The following is a 16,822-nucleotide window of genomic DNA, read 5'->3' as shown; positions in this document are numbered from 1 at the left end:
CCTCAATCCTGGCCCATCACAGGCTTTAGGGGATCGAGTTCAATTTCGAGGGAACACACCTCCTTATGTCCATGCGGAGGTGATTACCATCACGAGAACCATAAGGCGTGAGCTCCAGGAGCGATCCACTATCCCATGCGGAGGTGAAAACCACACGAGGGCATAGTCTCTCACTCCTACTTAAATAGGATGGAGCGGGGTTTTAGCTCATGTTATGATAATGCAGCTGTGCAGTGTGTGAGGAAAAGCGAAAAAACAATAAAAACACTCAAAATTTCCTAAATTTCACACAATTAATCTGAAATCATTAGCAAACAAATTAGTACAACTATTTAATTGTTAATCGAATTAAAAAATCAAAATACAAACAAAACTTATTAAAAACCAAACAATGGATCAAAAATCAAATTAAAACGAATTTGTAATTTTCAATTGCAAAGACAATTAATTAATTGACTATCGGCTTGACTCTCTAAAAAAGAATCCCCAGTGGAGTCGCCAAGCTGTCGAAACGATTTTTTTCTTAAAATGTGAGATTTTGAAAACCACATTAATTCTTAATTATCTCTTTTTAATTTAAAAACAAATGCGATTTAAAAGACCTCTCGTTTCAAAAAATTTTGGATTTCCTTTACGATCGAAAAATACGGTTCAAAGAGTCGCCACCAATCTTTGATTAGGGTGTGATTGGGCACCCAAAAATGCTTTGTCATTTTAAATAAAAATAAAAATTAATTTTAATTAAAACAACAAATTGAGGTCTACGTTACCAAAATCCGAGTTCGGGAGTCGGTTACGTGTGGGGAAGGATTAGCACCCCCACAACGCCCTAAATCGGTACCTAGTCGATTAATTAACGTTTTTGCAATGAATTTTACAAATTCGAACTTAATTTGATTTTTGATCCCATAAAACAAAGATATAAATTTAAAAACATTCAACAGCACTCAAACAAATTAAATTAAAATTACCAAGTCGTTTCTAGAAAGATAAAGAATGTTCGATTATTTACAAATATCGAGACCAGATCTTAAAGATATAACAACCTTTTCTCGATATATTTAAATAAACGAACATTTCTTTTTCTCTCGTTCCCAAATTTTAGGTGACGAATCAATTTTTTAGTTTCACTTTCGGGATACATTTTTATTTTAAAATCATTAAAAGCGGACCTCAAATCAGTTATGACTGCCCACTTAAAACAATTTTAAATTAAAAGTGTATTGCCCTTAATTCGATTATGAATATGTCAAGTTGTGCAAGTGAGGCTATCATACAAATCATACAAAGAATAATGGCATGTGGGTCACCATAAATCATTCGCATAACATGCAAAGTAAATATAAACAACTAACTTAAAAACAAATCTAAGAATGGACTATATTAAAATAAATTTAAATTTAAAGAATTAATCTAAAAAGTCTAAATTATGACTAAAGTATTGAAAATTTAAATCTATGAACGAAAAAAAAATAAAAATAAAAAATAAAAATATTAACATAATTATATACCAAACGTAAAAATACAAGAAATTAACTTGAATAAATAATGGGGTCAAAATAGAAACTTTTTAAAGTAATGAGCCAGAATCATAATCATTTGCAAAATTTGATTAAACACACAAAATGGACTAAAATAGAACATGCAAAACATTTAAAGTCCAATGTCTAAAAAACAGAAACTAAGTACAATAAACACTTTAGGACGAAGATTAAATGGGGCAAAACATAGAGACAAAATCAAGAATACGAAAACGACCATTTAAGGACGAAAATGTAAACTAATAAAATACTATGCAGAATACGCAATAGCGCAGAAACTTAAAACAACACAACCCTAAGACTAAAACGCAACATGCGCAAATCGAAAGTCAAATGTCTAAAACAGAAAAACTTATATACCCTAACTTGGTACCAAAATTATATACACACAAAACAAAGATACAAAGTTAGGAAACATTCGATTTAATGACTAAAATACGACATGCAAAAATATGAAAACCAAATGTGCACAAGAAAGAGAACACATACCCTATCATTCCGGACTAAAATAAAATGTACATGAAAGATAAGGTCCAAATTACGAAACAAACAGAACTCGATTGGGACCAAAAGGGAAATCTACGGCAGAGGCATAGTGACCTTAAAGCAATTAACCCTAAAAACCTAATATAAAGCTTACTTTAAACCTAACCTAAACCTCATTTATCTGCTCTCTTCTTCCACGCAGAACGGTGCCATTCTCATCTATAACTTACCCATCTCCATTTCTTCCCCTGTCATGAACCTTCATCAAAGCCTCCATCGACATCATTCCGCCACCGCTAACAACGGCCTAAGGGGCCAAACGACGCCTAAGACGACCACCAAATCCACACAAAAAAAAAGAATCAAAGGCTCACGGACTGCTCACTCCGAAAACTGCAACTTCGACAAAGACCCTCGCTTCTAAGGTAAACAAATCACTCTCTATCTCTTCCTCACTGCTTTGATTCGGACAAAAAAACAAGTGATAGATTAAGATTGATACCTTTGAAAACGGTTCTTTTTCGCTTGCTATGCTCTTTTGAGGAAGGTCGATATTTTTAATATTTTCTTTACTGCTTGAAACCTTGTTGGTTCAAATGGCCCTCGTTCTTTGATTTGTTGTTTCTTACAAAAATGGGTGAAGAACCCCACTATTACATTGCTTTTGAAAAATAAAAAAAGGATGGAGAGTAGAAGTCTCTTTTTTACAAAATGTTTTTCCCTTCTCTGTTTTTTTTCTGTGTAATCTCTGTTCTTTCTCTTCTCCCCATGCTGATGATAGATGTTAACCTCCTTTTTTTCTTTTCCGTTTTCAATCGTTCAGCCCCCTCTTTTCTGCGTGTCCCACGTTTCTGGTAGTTAATTGAAAACTGATACTTTACGGTTTTCTTGACTGCTCAACATATCTCTCTCTATTGCTAACGGTTCCCCTCACGTTTTGGTGCTGCCTTGGTTATTATCTTTGTTTGCAGTCCTTTCATTTTCAGTTGGCAAACCGTTCATGCAGAGGCTGGGAAACATTGTTGCTGGAAGCTGAGCTCGGTTCTTAGTTGTTGGGATGCTAGTTTGGCTTTGATCTCCCACCAATTGAGTACTTTGAGTTGGACCGGACAAATCAAGCATCTACAACATCGATGCACATTCGAGGTGCACCGATGCATCAAGGGTAAATTTCCAGAAATTGTTCAGAGTATATCGATGTACAGGAAGTGCATCGATGCACCCATTAAAAATGGAAACATCGAATGCAATTAATGCATCGATGCATAAGGAGTGCATCGATGCACATGTTAAGGGATGCATCGATACACTGTAGAATGCATCGATGCACTTCAAGGGAAATAGAATTATACCTTTCTTTTGGTCTAAGAAATGATAGATTAGTGTATATCAATTGGATACTAATATGTATCAATGTATGATTATATAGATATCGAGCACGAACAAGTCCCGGAGCGATTATCAAGTTATGATTCGATCGTAAGAGAGGAAATTATAAAAATGGATTGGAACTTAGTGAGGCCAAGGTGAGTGTGTATTATTTTAAATATGATGTTTAATGGGAAATAAGACTTGTGACAAGTCTAATTTCTATAATATTGTGCATGAAGCATGAACATGAACATGTGTTTGTTATGAGTGTCTAAGTTATATGTTATGGTAAGTGTTGACATGTTATTGTATATGTATTTCATGGTTGATGTGAATATATGCTATGATATGATTATATGATAAGAAATTATATGAATATAAAAGAGAAGTTATGTGATAAGATCTTTGAGATATATAGAAATGGAATATAAGATTACGCGAATACATGATATGGGATAAATTAGGTAATAATATGGGAATATGGTAAAAAACGAGTTTAAAAGAAATGATAGGAATGAAGTACTCAAGTGTAAAGGTTATATAAACAATAAGAATGTGAGTTGGGTAAGTGAATAGTGGTATGAACATTTATGTGAAATAGTAAAATAGAATTATATCATTGAATGAGAATTGAAACAAGATAGATAATATTGACCTATATGATGATATGAGATTTGAACATAAGTGATAATAGGAACATATAAGATGAGTTACATGGGAAAGATACATATGCTTAAATAAAATTATGATATATGGGTTGTATGATGGAAATCTACGTAGTCATATTAGAAAGTTATAGGTACTATATGAATTGAATTAGGTAAATAGATTAGATTAGTATATAAATGAAATAATAGAAGTGACATATGTTTATGAGTGTGACAGATGTGATATGATCTAGGTGAATATCATAGAATGAGGTATAAGCTATATGATATGAGATAAGTTATTTTATACATATATGATATAAGCTATTAATCAGGACATATGAGATTATGAGAAGGAGAATATAAATTATGTGAATACAAGTATAGGAAAAATGATATATATATATATATATATATATATATATATAGGAAGATGAATTATATGAATACACATTTAGATGATGAAATGATGGATTATCTGAACATGTGAATATCTATATATATATAGGATAAGACATAAAAATAAGATATAAGCAATGTGACAAGAAATGTGAAATAGTATGAAAAGTGAATATGAGCTACGTGATATGTGAAAGTGATTTACGTGTTTATACGTATATGTGATTCAACTTATGTGACATAATCTACGTGCTATGTGAAAGTGAACTACGTGTTTATGTGAAAATGTGAAATGATATAAATGATGATGCCCATGTTATGTGTCATGAGAGCTAGGGTATAGTTGGCATGCCAAGAGTCGAGGGTCTACGCGATCCTTCGGGACATATATGTATTCTTTGGAACATGTGTGAGGTCTTTTGAGACACATACTTGATCCTTGGCATATGTATATGATTCTTAAGGAATGATATGTGGTTCTTAGGGACAACCTTATATGGCACTTCGGTGCATTTCTACGCGGCACTACGGTGCAATTCTACGTGGCACTTCAGTGCATTTATACGAGCTGTGGTGACAGCATTAGTGCACAACCTCTATAGACTTATATATCTATAGTTCTCACATGTGTACATGGGCTAATAAGAAAAACAACAAATATAGTACATGTGATTTGTATGCTTTTTTGATATTTTCAAAAATAATTAAAAGTCCAATAAAATAGAATTTGAGCACAAAACTTTTTTTTCAAATTACGAAGTAACGATACTGTTCTTACAATATCAATACTATATGAACAATATCGATATTGTTTATGTGGTACCGATATCAAATGTAAGAGAAGTATCGATATTCTCAAGGTAGTATCGATACTATCAGTTTGCTCAAATTCTAGAATGCAAAATAGGTATCAATACCCAAAGGGGTACCAATACTACTTTACATAGTAATATAGATACCATAAAGGATAATATCGATACCGTCAAGCCCAATGGTCTTTAACGGTTAGTTTTATTTAAAAATAACAAAGGAAATACCGATACTCATTATAGGATTATCGATACTCCTTATCTTGGGCAGTTTTATTTTGTAGAGAAAACATCTCCAATCAAATCACTCCCAACGGTCTTTAACGGTTAGTTTTATTTAAAAATAACAAAGGAATTACCGATACTCATTATAGGAGTATCGATACTCCTTATCCTGGGTAGTTTTATTTTGTAGAGAAAACATCTCCAACTGCTTCAAATCACTCCCAGTGGCTAAAAACGGTCACAAACACATTCCAACCTATAAAAACAAGTTGAAGACACTTGAAGAATGATTAGAACACATATCCAAGTAATCAAACAAAAGATAAGAACTTTTCACTCTTTATTTCATTTCCCTTTTAAATAGCTGTGTTTTTGTGAGCTTCAATTTGTAAACACCTATCTTGTAAGAGTTTTCTTGTTTACACATTTTCTTTTTGTAAAAGGTGTTGTGGTTCTATCTTAGCCAATTGAAAAGATAGGAAGTTGTAAAGGTTATCTATTTATCCTTAAAAAAAAGAACAAATTAGTGAATTTGTTGGAAAATCGTTAGTAAGGAGCTAAGGTAGTGGATGTAAACTTCATTGAGGGAGTTGAACAACTATAAATCATTGTGCATCAATTTTCTGATCCTTTAAATCTCCTTATTTCCTAAAATTCTTAAAAAACCAATTCACCCCCAATTTTAGTTGGAAACATAGTAAACAACTAAAATTCTTGGAAACATTTTCGGTTGATCAACTTGAGCTTTGTCAATCCCAACAATAACTAATAATGTTAACTATTTTGATTAAACTAATATTATTATACAGATGAAAGGATAAAATCATGTGAAATTCAAAATACAAGTATTTGATCCCCAATTTTATCATAGTAGAGGGACTATAACCATAGTTTCACAAAAGTAAAATTGTCTCCACGTGGCGCCCTCCACACATTCTCACTATAAATACTGTTCTTCACCATTTCATTCCTACGAAACAGCAAGCAGAAGAAAAGGATAATCACTACAAAAATAAAAAGAGAGGTTTGGAGGGGGAAAGTGAAGAAGGTTGATTAACGGTGGTGATGGAGATGAAAGACATCGACGATCTCCCGAAGAACGCCGCCAACTACACGGCGTTGACGCCTCTGTGTTTCTTGGAGCGAGCCGCCACGGTTCATCCCACTCGAAAAGCGGTGGTCCATGGATCCCGTACTTATACTTGGCTGCAAACTTACCAGCGCTGCCGTCGCTTGGCTTAGGCTCTCGCAAATCGTTCCGTTGGCCTCAGTAGCACGGTAATCTGATCACTTTCTTACCGCTAACATTTCACTTCTTCTCTTTTGATTGCTAAATTGAAATATTAGACTTCTGTTACTTTAATTGTGTCTTCTGAAGTTTTTAATTGCGAATATAAAAATAGGATTCGTGCAGCTTAATCAGTGAACCAAATGTTTCGTATTAATTTATTTTTACGGTGAACTGTGTATAAACTCGTAGAGATGTTCGTTGATATTCTGTTCAATTAGTAATTGATTATATTGAAGAAAAAATCGGATTGGAAGTTAAATTATTGAGACTTCCTTTCAACCAATTCTTTGCTTCCAAAAAATTTATTTAAAAGAAATTAAATATTAAACACATTATTTTGATTTTAAATATGTATTAGTAGTAAAAAGAAAGTTTTATCAAATGGTACGGTCTTGAATGTGTAACTAAGAAGTTAAAATTTAAAATATATATAAAAAAAAGTCGCAAAACTAATGCAAAATTGGTTTTTACCGGTTCAATAAATTATTCCGGTTTTCTTTCAATACTGACCAATGGCTAGTTAGATATCTTTATGGCATCTGTTGATCAAATTTTACTATAAAAAACCGAAACGTGAATATATTTGATTCCCTGTATGTACTTTGGTGCTGTTACTATTTAAATGCATAGAAATGCATCATGTACATATACATATTTTATTTTTGCTTTAGAGAAGATTCTGTGTATTTGTTTTAATATTTGATGAGAATTGGTGGATGTCTGTGCTAATCTATTGAAAAATGTTAAGGTTTTAAAGAATAGGTTACAAATACTAGTGATTTTGCACACTTTTGACTTATTTATAATTTATTTTGAAATTAGAATATCATAAATTATTGGATGTTTTAGCACAGTTCTTCAATCCTTAGTTTTAAGTCTGAATTAGCATGCGAATTTTGGCTTCCAATGATTGTGTATTGATAGTTTACATAATGGACTGCTTTATGCAACTTTGCTGGTTCTTTGCGCTGTTATAGTATATTTTATTTGTTCTGATTACATTTTATTATTGGCAGGTTGCAGTAATAGCACCAAACGTCCCTGCTTCATATGAAGCTCATTTTGGAATTCCGATGTCTGGTGCTGTTATAAACCCTGTCAATATTCAACTGAATGCGTCAACAATTGCTTTCCTTTTGAGTCATTCACGATCTGCTGTTGTCATTGTCGACCAAGGGTTTTTCACATTGGCAGAGGATTCTTTGAAAATCATGAAGGAGAAAAGCCACGGCAATTTCAAGCCCCCACTTTTGATTGTCATTGCTGACGGAAGCTGTAATCCGAAAACACTGAGGTATGCATTGGGACAAGGAGCTATTGACTATGAGAAGTTCTTAGAAAGTGGTGACCCTGAGTTTGCTTGGAAGCCTCCTCAGGATGAGTGGCAAAGCATTTCTTTGAGTTACACTTCCGGCACGACAGCCAGCCAAGGGGTTGTATTACATCACCGAGGTGCATATCTCATGTATTTGAGTAATCCTCTCATATGGGGGATGAATGAAGGAGCTGTATACTTGTGGACACTACCCATGTTCCATTGTAATGGTCGGTGTTTTACTTGGTCACTCGCAGCTCTTTGTGGAACAAACATATGCCATAGACAGGTAATTAGTAGGCAAAATAATTTTCACTTCTACTTTAGCATATGAAACATATTAGCTTATTTTTTTTCTCAAATCATCTATTGATCTAGCTCTAGGAATGATTATGTTGAAACCTCGAAGGTGCATATTCGGTATAATGTTGTCTTCTTCTCTTCTATGAAGCCGTCTGATGTTCTGTTTTTGTTCATGTCATGATTTGAAACTCTTACATCCCTTGTACCTTGGTGTCAGTGTTAATGTATGAATTATGTTGAAACACAAGATATGTATTCAGATAATGTTGTACTGTTGAAACATCGAAGGTGCATATGAAACAAATTAGCTAATTTGTTCTCAAATCATCTATGATCTAGCTCTAGGAATGATTATGTTGAAGCCTTGAAGGTTCATATTCGGTTTAATGTTTTCTTGTTCTTCTATGAAGGATCTGATGTTCTTTTGTTCATGTCATTATTTGAAACTCTTACACCCCTTGTACCTTGGTGTCGGTGCTAATGTATGATTATGTTGAAATATGGAATCTGTATGTTTGGATAATCCTGTTATGGTATGAGGCATTCCAATTTTATGTTTTCTTTCTTGCCGTAGACTCTCGAGAGAGTTCTCACATCCCTTGTACTTTTGCTTCAGTGCTAACATGCTTAATTATGTTGAAACCTGGAAGGTGTGTATTCGGTATAAATCTATCGTGCTATAAGGCCTTTCGGTGTAATGCTTTTGTTCATGTCTTGATTTGAAACTCTGAGAGTTCATACATCCCTTGTACTTCGGTGTTGTGCCAATGTGGGTAATTGTGTCCTCCCATGTTCCCCTTTCATGCATGTAATGATTTGAGCCTGCAAGAGTAATTTCATCCCTTACAAATTTGTGGTCGATGCTAATGTTTTGCTCTCAAATGTCCTTTAGCTATGGTCATTGCATGTTAATTGCCGATGACCGATCTTGTTCCTTTTGCATTTGCAGGTAACAGCAAAGGGCGTCTACTCAGCCATAGCGAAGTATGGCGTGACACACTTCTGCGCTGCACCTGTGGTGCTCAATTCCATAGTTAATGCCCCATCTGAAGATACAATTCTGCCCCTTCCCCATGTTGTTTGTGTAATGACAGCCGGTGCTGCCCCACTCCCTGCTGTTCTCTTCGGAATGTCACAAAGAGGCTTCCGTGTCACCCACACTTATGGTCTCTCAGAAACCTATGGTCCTTCAACAGTGTGTGTATGGAAGCCTGAATGGGACTCGTTGCCACCTGAAACCCAAGCTCGCTTAAATGCACGCCTAGGTGTCCGATATATTGGCTTAGAGGGCCTAGAACTCATCAGTACCCAAACTGGTCATCCTGTTCCCGCTGATGGAAAAACTATCGGAGAAATAGTGATGCGCGGTAATCTTGTGATGAAAGGTTACTTAAAGAACCCGAAAGCTAACGAGGAAACGTTTGCGAACGGATGGTTTCACTCTCCGGATGGCTATATCGAAATAAAAGACAGATCAAAAGACATTATAATATCAGGAGGCGAAAATATCAGCAGTGTGGAGGTAGAGAACAGTCTCTACATCACCCTGCAGTACTGGAGGCGTCAGTGGTGGCAAGGGCGGGCGAGCTTTGGGGAGAGTCTCCTTGTGCTTTCGTGACGTTGAAGCCCAACGTATCGGATTGATCCGACGAACAACGGTTAGCGGAGGACATAATAAAGTTTTGCAAGTCGAAGATGCCTGCTTATTGGGTCCCGAAATCAGTGGTATTTGGTCCATTGCCAAAGACAGCTACAGGGAAGATTCAGAAACATGTACCAAGAGCCAAGGCAAAGGAGTCGGGACCTGTAAAGTTAAGTTATAATTGTTAATTTAGAATCGAGATATCTCCGTATTTATTCTCTCCTTTCACTGAGATCCGAATCTGTAATTGTGAAATTACGTACAACTGATACACTGCTTGTATTTTATGTGTTTTATAGTTTGTTGTTCTATCAATAAAAGGCTCATCCAATTTGTTTTTCGAACAGGGGTGTAAACAGTGGCGGAGCCGCATATGTTTGAGGGTAGTCATATGTGTAACCCTGAAATCTAAATTTTCTTCGTCTAGTTCTTTATTTTACTGGTAGTGTCTATTCTGAAAAATATTTTTAGATCTGCAACTGCGTGTAAATGAACATACATTCGTGAACTGAATTTTAAGTTAAATAAATGAGTATGAATAGATGTTTTTATGTTCATTTAATAAATAGATGAACACAAATAGATGTGTGTTCGTGTTTATGTTTACAAACAATCTTATTTAAAAACTCGTTTATAAATTTACTCGTTTACTTATTCTTTTTTTTAAATCTTGATGAAGGTAGAAATTAGATCAAATATAGTGTGAATTTCGGAATTTAAACTATGGAGCTTAAGGACTAGTTGTGTGATTTTATCATTCTTCTGTACCTTCTAAATAAAAGGATAAAGAAAGACAGTTGGCTATTGAAGAAACTATAATCATATAAATAAATATGTTTATAAACGTTAACTGAACATGTCGAGATAAATAAATAAATAAATAAAATTTACGAATATGGTCATGAATGTTAAACGAATCGACTTTCAAAAATAAATAAATGAATATAAATACGGTATTAAAAATTTAAACGAATACGAATCAAACATGAACACCTTAAAAAATAAAGAACCAATATAGACATTACCTAGTCCAAGTTCCATTCATTTGCAACCTTACTTTGAATAATTAGATTTAATATAACTTATAATTATTAAATAGGCTTAATACACTTTTAGGTGCCTAAACTATACATCAAATCGATTTTTGGTGTCTAAAGAGTTTTTCGTTAAAAATAAGTGTCTAACATTTTTTTCGTTACACTTTGAGGTGCCTATATTTTCTTTTTGATTTTTTAATGCTTAATACACTTTTAGGTGTCTAAAATTTTCTCTATTATACTTTTAGGTACCAATTATTATATATTTTTTAAGGCTTAATACACTTTTAGGTGCCTAAATTATACCTCAAATTGACTTTTGGTGTCTAAAGATTTTTTTTATTAAAACTAGGTGTCTTAACGTTTTCAAAGTTACATTTTAGGTACATAGACTGTAATTGTCGTTAAATTTGGTCATAATCTGATACATATCATGCTTATAAAATTTTAAAAAAATTATTTAAAAATATTTAATATTATAATTAAAAAAACTCCAAATTCCACCGTTGGTCTGTGGACGTCACCGTTGATATTATCAGAACCGTCTCACCACCGTGACCAAAACTCAGTCCCTCACTCAACGTGAAACTGCGTCGATCATCGTAAAATACGTCGTGAATGGTCACCGGTTTTCTAAGTTTTCCTTTATTTTTTCGATGATTTTGACAGTTACTATTGGTCATAAGTTACACGGCCGCCGCCATTGAATTCCTCGCCCAACTCATAACAAAAACACAATCGATTGTGACCATTCGTCGTTATCGAAGGTGGGGGATGGGAGGGAGAGGGACGAGGGTGGTTTTTTTTTTTTAATTTTATTAAAAATAATATTTTTATTATTAAAAAATAAAAATATAACGCTAGACACCTAAAAGTATATTTTTTTAAATAGTACCTTTTTAAAATTTTATATGTGTAATACGTGTCAGATAACAACCAAATATAATGGTTGATATGGTCCATGCACCTAAAAATATGATGTTGAAAATATTAGACAACTATTTTTAACAAAAAATTCTTTAAACACAAAAAATTAATTTAAAGTGTAATTTAGGCACTAGAAGGGTATTAAACCTATTAAATATAAGATTGAACCAATCTGAATGTAAACATTCTTTTCCAAGCTTGGACCGGGCCAGGTCGGCTGCGACATTATTGTCCATCTTTAACTGGTAAACTAACGACGTCGTTTGGAAACTTTATTCCTTGCAAAACTAAAACCAAAAGAAAAAAAACCTGGTTCCATTTGGTTTGTAGCTGGTGATTTGCAGACGGGACATGGGAAGGCTTTCCTCTTTAGCTTCAAGGTCAAAACCTTCACTCCATAACCTCACAAAATCCCCAAAAAGCGTTTCCATTTCACCACAATTCCCACTCACTCAACCTCCCCCTTCATCTTCAACAGGTAACTCTCCCATCAATCATCACTACATTTCCCATTTTCTCTCCAGAAATGATTGGTTTGTTCTGCTCAACCTCGAGTTAAAAGCCAAGAGACTAGTCTTGAATCCTCAGTTCGTGATTAGTCTCTTGCAAAATCAAGATAACCTACTGTCCCCTTTGAGATTTTATATCTGGGTTTCCAATATCGACCCTTTATTCGCAAAGGATCGATCGGTCAAGGCCACTTTAGCTAATGCCCTTTATCAGAAAGGTCCCCTTTTGTTGTCTGTTGAACTGGTTAATGATATTAGGAATTCAGGGTTTTGTGTCACTGAAGATTTGATTTGTGTTTTGATTGGGAGTTGGGGGAGATTAGGATTAGCTAAGTATTGTGCCGAGATATTTGGGCAGATTTCATTTTTGGGTCTTAGACCTACTACGAGATTGTATAACTCTGTGATTGATGCTTTGATAAAATCTAATTCACTCGATTTAGCTTATTTGAAGTTCCAACAAATGTCAACTGATAACTGTAAACCGGATAGGTTTACATATAATATTCTCATTCATGGTGTTTGTAAAACCGGTGTCGTCGATGAGGCGGTTCGGTTAGTCAAGCAGATGGAAAGTTTTGGATATTTGCCAAATGTGTATACCTATACCATCTTAATCGATGGGTACTGTAATGCTGGGAGGGTCGATGATGCGCTTAGACTTCTCGAGACGATGAGGAAGAGGAATGTGTTCCCCAATGAAGCCACCATGAGATCATTGATTCACGGTGTTTTCCGTTGTGTTGCTCCACCTAAGGCATTTGGGTTGTTGATAATGTTTTTGGAGAAGGAGCCTATGATGCAGAGATTGGCTTGTGATACTCTTCTGTTTTGTCTATCGAAACATTTTATGGCTAGGGAAGCTGCATTGTTTATGAAGAAACTTTCGGGGAGAGGCTATCTGCCTGATAATTTGACATTTAACCTTACGATGACATGTTTGATAAAGGGATTTGATCTTGATGAGGCATGTCGGATTTTGGATAGCTTTATTGAGCTCGGTTTGATACCGGGGTTTAATACATATCTTGCACTTATGCAAGCCTTGTACGGTATAGGAAAATGCGCCGAGGGAGATAGGTATTTCGACTTGATGACTAAGGGTGGGTTGTTATGCTCCATTATTTCGTATAACATGGTGATTGATTGCTTATGCAAAGCTACTATGATGGACAAGGCAAGAAACACTTTTAGTGAGATGTGCCTTAGAGGTATAGCTCCTACTCTTGTTACTTTCAATACCCTTATTGATGGGCATTGCAAGATCGGACAAGTACATGAGGCTAGGAAATTTCTGGTATTGCTTCTAGAGTCCGGTTTTGATCCAGATATCTTCACATTTAGTTCACTAATTGACGGACTTTGTCGAGCACACATGCTTGATGATGCTTTTGATTGTTTCTCCGAAATGTTTCAGTGGAATGTCACCCCGAGTGATGTTACATACAATATATTGATTCGTTCTTTGTGCATAATCGGGGATGTTGCGAGAGCAATGAAACTTGTAAGAAAAATGCAGTCAGCCGGAATAAGTGCTGATGTTTTCTCTTTCAATGCTCTCATTCAATGTTTTTGTAGAATGAAGAAGATCGAGGACGCTAAAAAGCTTTTGGTCACCATGCTGACGTTGGGATTGGATCCCGACAGATATACTTATGGTGCTTTTGTTAAGGCGTTTTTCGAATCCGAAAGATATGATGAAGCGATTGGGGTGTTTCACTCGATGGAAGCGAAAGGTTGTTTTCCTGATCCTTATACATGCAATTTAGTTTTGGACTCTTTAGTCAAGAAGGGTTACTCGGAAGATGCCCGGGATATTATAAAACGATGCAGCCGGAGGAGTACTAAGGTAAACGTGATTCCCGGGCTCTAGGATTTGTGTATTTAAATGATGATGTTGGGATTTAGGCTGCGAAGGGCAGACAGATTAGCCAGTGGTTTTCAAACCACGGCCGATGCAACGGAACATCAGGCAGTCTATTCGTTCATTCACGTCACGCTATGTGCTCAAAAAGTTATGCTTATTATATGGTGGGATATGTGAGTGCAGTTGCTAGAAGAACTGAGCAATGAACTTCACTCGGCACCATTTACTTTCAGATCATCTTAAACTTTTCAAAGAAATACTGGTATAGTGAAAAAGAGGAAGAAGAAAGAAATTTCGCTACATACTAAAGGAAGTTTGTGGCCGGAATGAAGAACGGCTATCGCGTTCGACGGAAATGAGTTGAGGGTGGTGAGTTCCAGCAGCTATAAGTTTCCCCAGGAATTGACATGGTTTATACTTGAAGTGCTAACATAATTGAAATGTTCATTTTCAATTAAGCCTATTATTGCAGTACTAGTAAAGTAATAATGTATAGTAAAGGTCATCCCTAGCAAAAGAGACATGGTTTATTTGAAGAACAGATAAATATTTGTGCTTGGATTCCCTCTCCTTTTTGTCCACTTTTTTCTCACATATCAATTTGTCCCTTAAATTTTTGAGTCAAATAAGTCAAATACAATGCTCAAATCATCATTTTAGTTATTAAACTTTTAAAAATTATAAAATATTTACACTTTTTTAATCATTAATAACACACATTCTGTGTCATTCGAATTCAAGAACTTTAGGTAAAACAACGCTCAATTCTATTACTAAGACTAAACTAAAAGAAATTCATTGTGAAGTAAGTATATGATATTGGTAGTTGTAATTTGACTTTGGATTAATGGAACTTAATTTATCATGTTCGCTTCATTTCGAAAAGCCTTTTTTCCCCAACACGTGTACTTCAGCCATCAAGTGGTTCACATAATACTTGTAAAAGACGTGTAACTTTAACAAAAAAAACGCAAGGACCACTCAAAGTCTCCGTTTGGGATTTGAAATCAAAGAAACGTTATAAACTTTTTAAATTTACCTCCTTTAATAATATTTCTTTTATTTAAAAAATCAAAATCCCATCTTTACTCACTCTCTGTCTGCATATATCGATTTGAACTACAGATTCTCTCTCTCTCCCTTTCTCACATTCAAAGGAGGAGCCTTTCCACTTTTGTTTTTCTCAATAAATCTCAACTTTCAGCTTCGAAGTATATACAAGTTGAAAAATTTCAGCTTAAGTTAAGCTGATCTTATTCATTGGTTTCAATGTAAGTGTTCTTTCGTTTAAAGATTTGAGTTTTTGTTTTTGAGGTGTTTTGTTGCTTTTATGATATTTTTTCTTATCATTTTTGATTTTTTTTTTACATTGGGCGTGTTTGGTAGCTGAGAAAATCAGGGAAAGTGGGTATGACTAAGAATTTTGAATGCTCAACTTCAGTGAGATTGAATTGCCTGGTTCATTATACAAGAAATATATAGTTTGATTTACTGATTGGGAATCTGAGGTATTTGTTATAGTGAAATGAGTGAATGCAATTAATCTTTATATGTTTTTATCCTCCCATTACAGTAGAAACTTCAAGGATTAATGCTAGAATGTAGGTTTTAATCAGCTTAGTTTTGATAATGTGCCTGGAATGTGTGGAATCCAAGGATTTAGAGATGGTTTGCGTTTTCATTTAATGTTATTCAGTTCTCGTGTTTGTTCGACAAATTTTGTTTGTTTGAATTTCTGCAATGTGTCTTCAAGTCTGATGTGAAATGAAGACTGGTATACTGCAGTTATCCGTGTTAAACTTGATGCATGTTTTGGACATCCTGAAGTCGAATTACTGATGCAAATCGGATCTTTCATTCATTAATCGGATATATTCTCGACATCTGAACAGTGGAGTTTGTAGAAAAAGGGATTATCTCACAAATTCAAGTGTTTTTAACATCTTACAGTGGTTTGGAATCTTGTAGGAGCTATATTGTAGTGTCTGATTGTGTTATAAATTCAATCCTTGGTAGCTGATTGTTCATTGTGTTTAACAACTACAGGCAAATTTGATCGGATTTTGTTTGTGTTTCTCATATAAGTAGAGTTCTCGGGGTTTTGCTTTAGTAGGATGGGTGTAAACAAAGAAGGTTCGACGAATGGAAGAGGTTATGTAGGTGGATTCTTTCAGCTACTCGACTGGACTGCAAAGACTCGGAAGAAGTTATTCTCGAGCAATTTTCCAGGTATAACTGCCTTCCCACTGCATTGTCACATGCATATTCAAGGGAAAATCATGTTCTTGCACCATAATAGTTAACATCATATGTTGTTTCTGATTGGTTTATGTCTTCAAAATTTTAGTGTTCAAAACAGGGAAAGAGAAGTGATGGGAACATACCGATGACACGTATTCATCTGGTGAGAACAAAGAAATCTGAGATGATATTGGGTTGATGATTATCTGAAA

The 16,822-nt window shown here is 34.8% G+C and overlaps 1 protein-coding gene and 1 pseudogene across 1 annotated transcript; both read left to right on the top strand.

Annotated features, from left to right (window-relative positions):
- The first annotated feature begins 6,495 nt into the window (after positions 1–6,495).
- Positions 6,496–10,232, top strand: LOC120198866 (annotated as a pseudogene).
- A 2,069-nt stretch (positions 10,233–12,301) lies between these two features.
- LOC120198865 (putative pentatricopeptide repeat-containing protein At3g16890, mitochondrial) lies at positions 12,302–14,843 on the top strand. Its single transcript, XM_039200111.1, has one exon. It carries the CDS (start codon positions 12,345–12,347, stop codon positions 14,373–14,375), a length of 2,031 nt encoding a protein of 676 aa, XP_039056042.1. The 5' UTR covers positions 12,302–12,344; the 3' UTR covers positions 14,376–14,843.
- The last annotated feature ends 1,979 nt before the right edge of the window (positions 14,844–16,822 follow it).

The sequence above is a fragment of the Hibiscus syriacus genome, unplaced genomic scaffold (assembly GCF_006381635.1).
Source record: "Hibiscus syriacus cultivar Baekdansim isolate YM2019G1 unplaced genomic scaffold, ASM638163v2 tig00004919_pilon, whole genome shotgun sequence".
In the NCBI taxonomy this organism is placed as follows: Eukaryota; Viridiplantae; Streptophyta; class Magnoliopsida; order Malvales; family Malvaceae; genus Hibiscus; species Hibiscus syriacus.
Note: the sequence above shows the minus strand (reverse complement) of the source record. Positions and strands in the feature narration are given on the sequence as shown.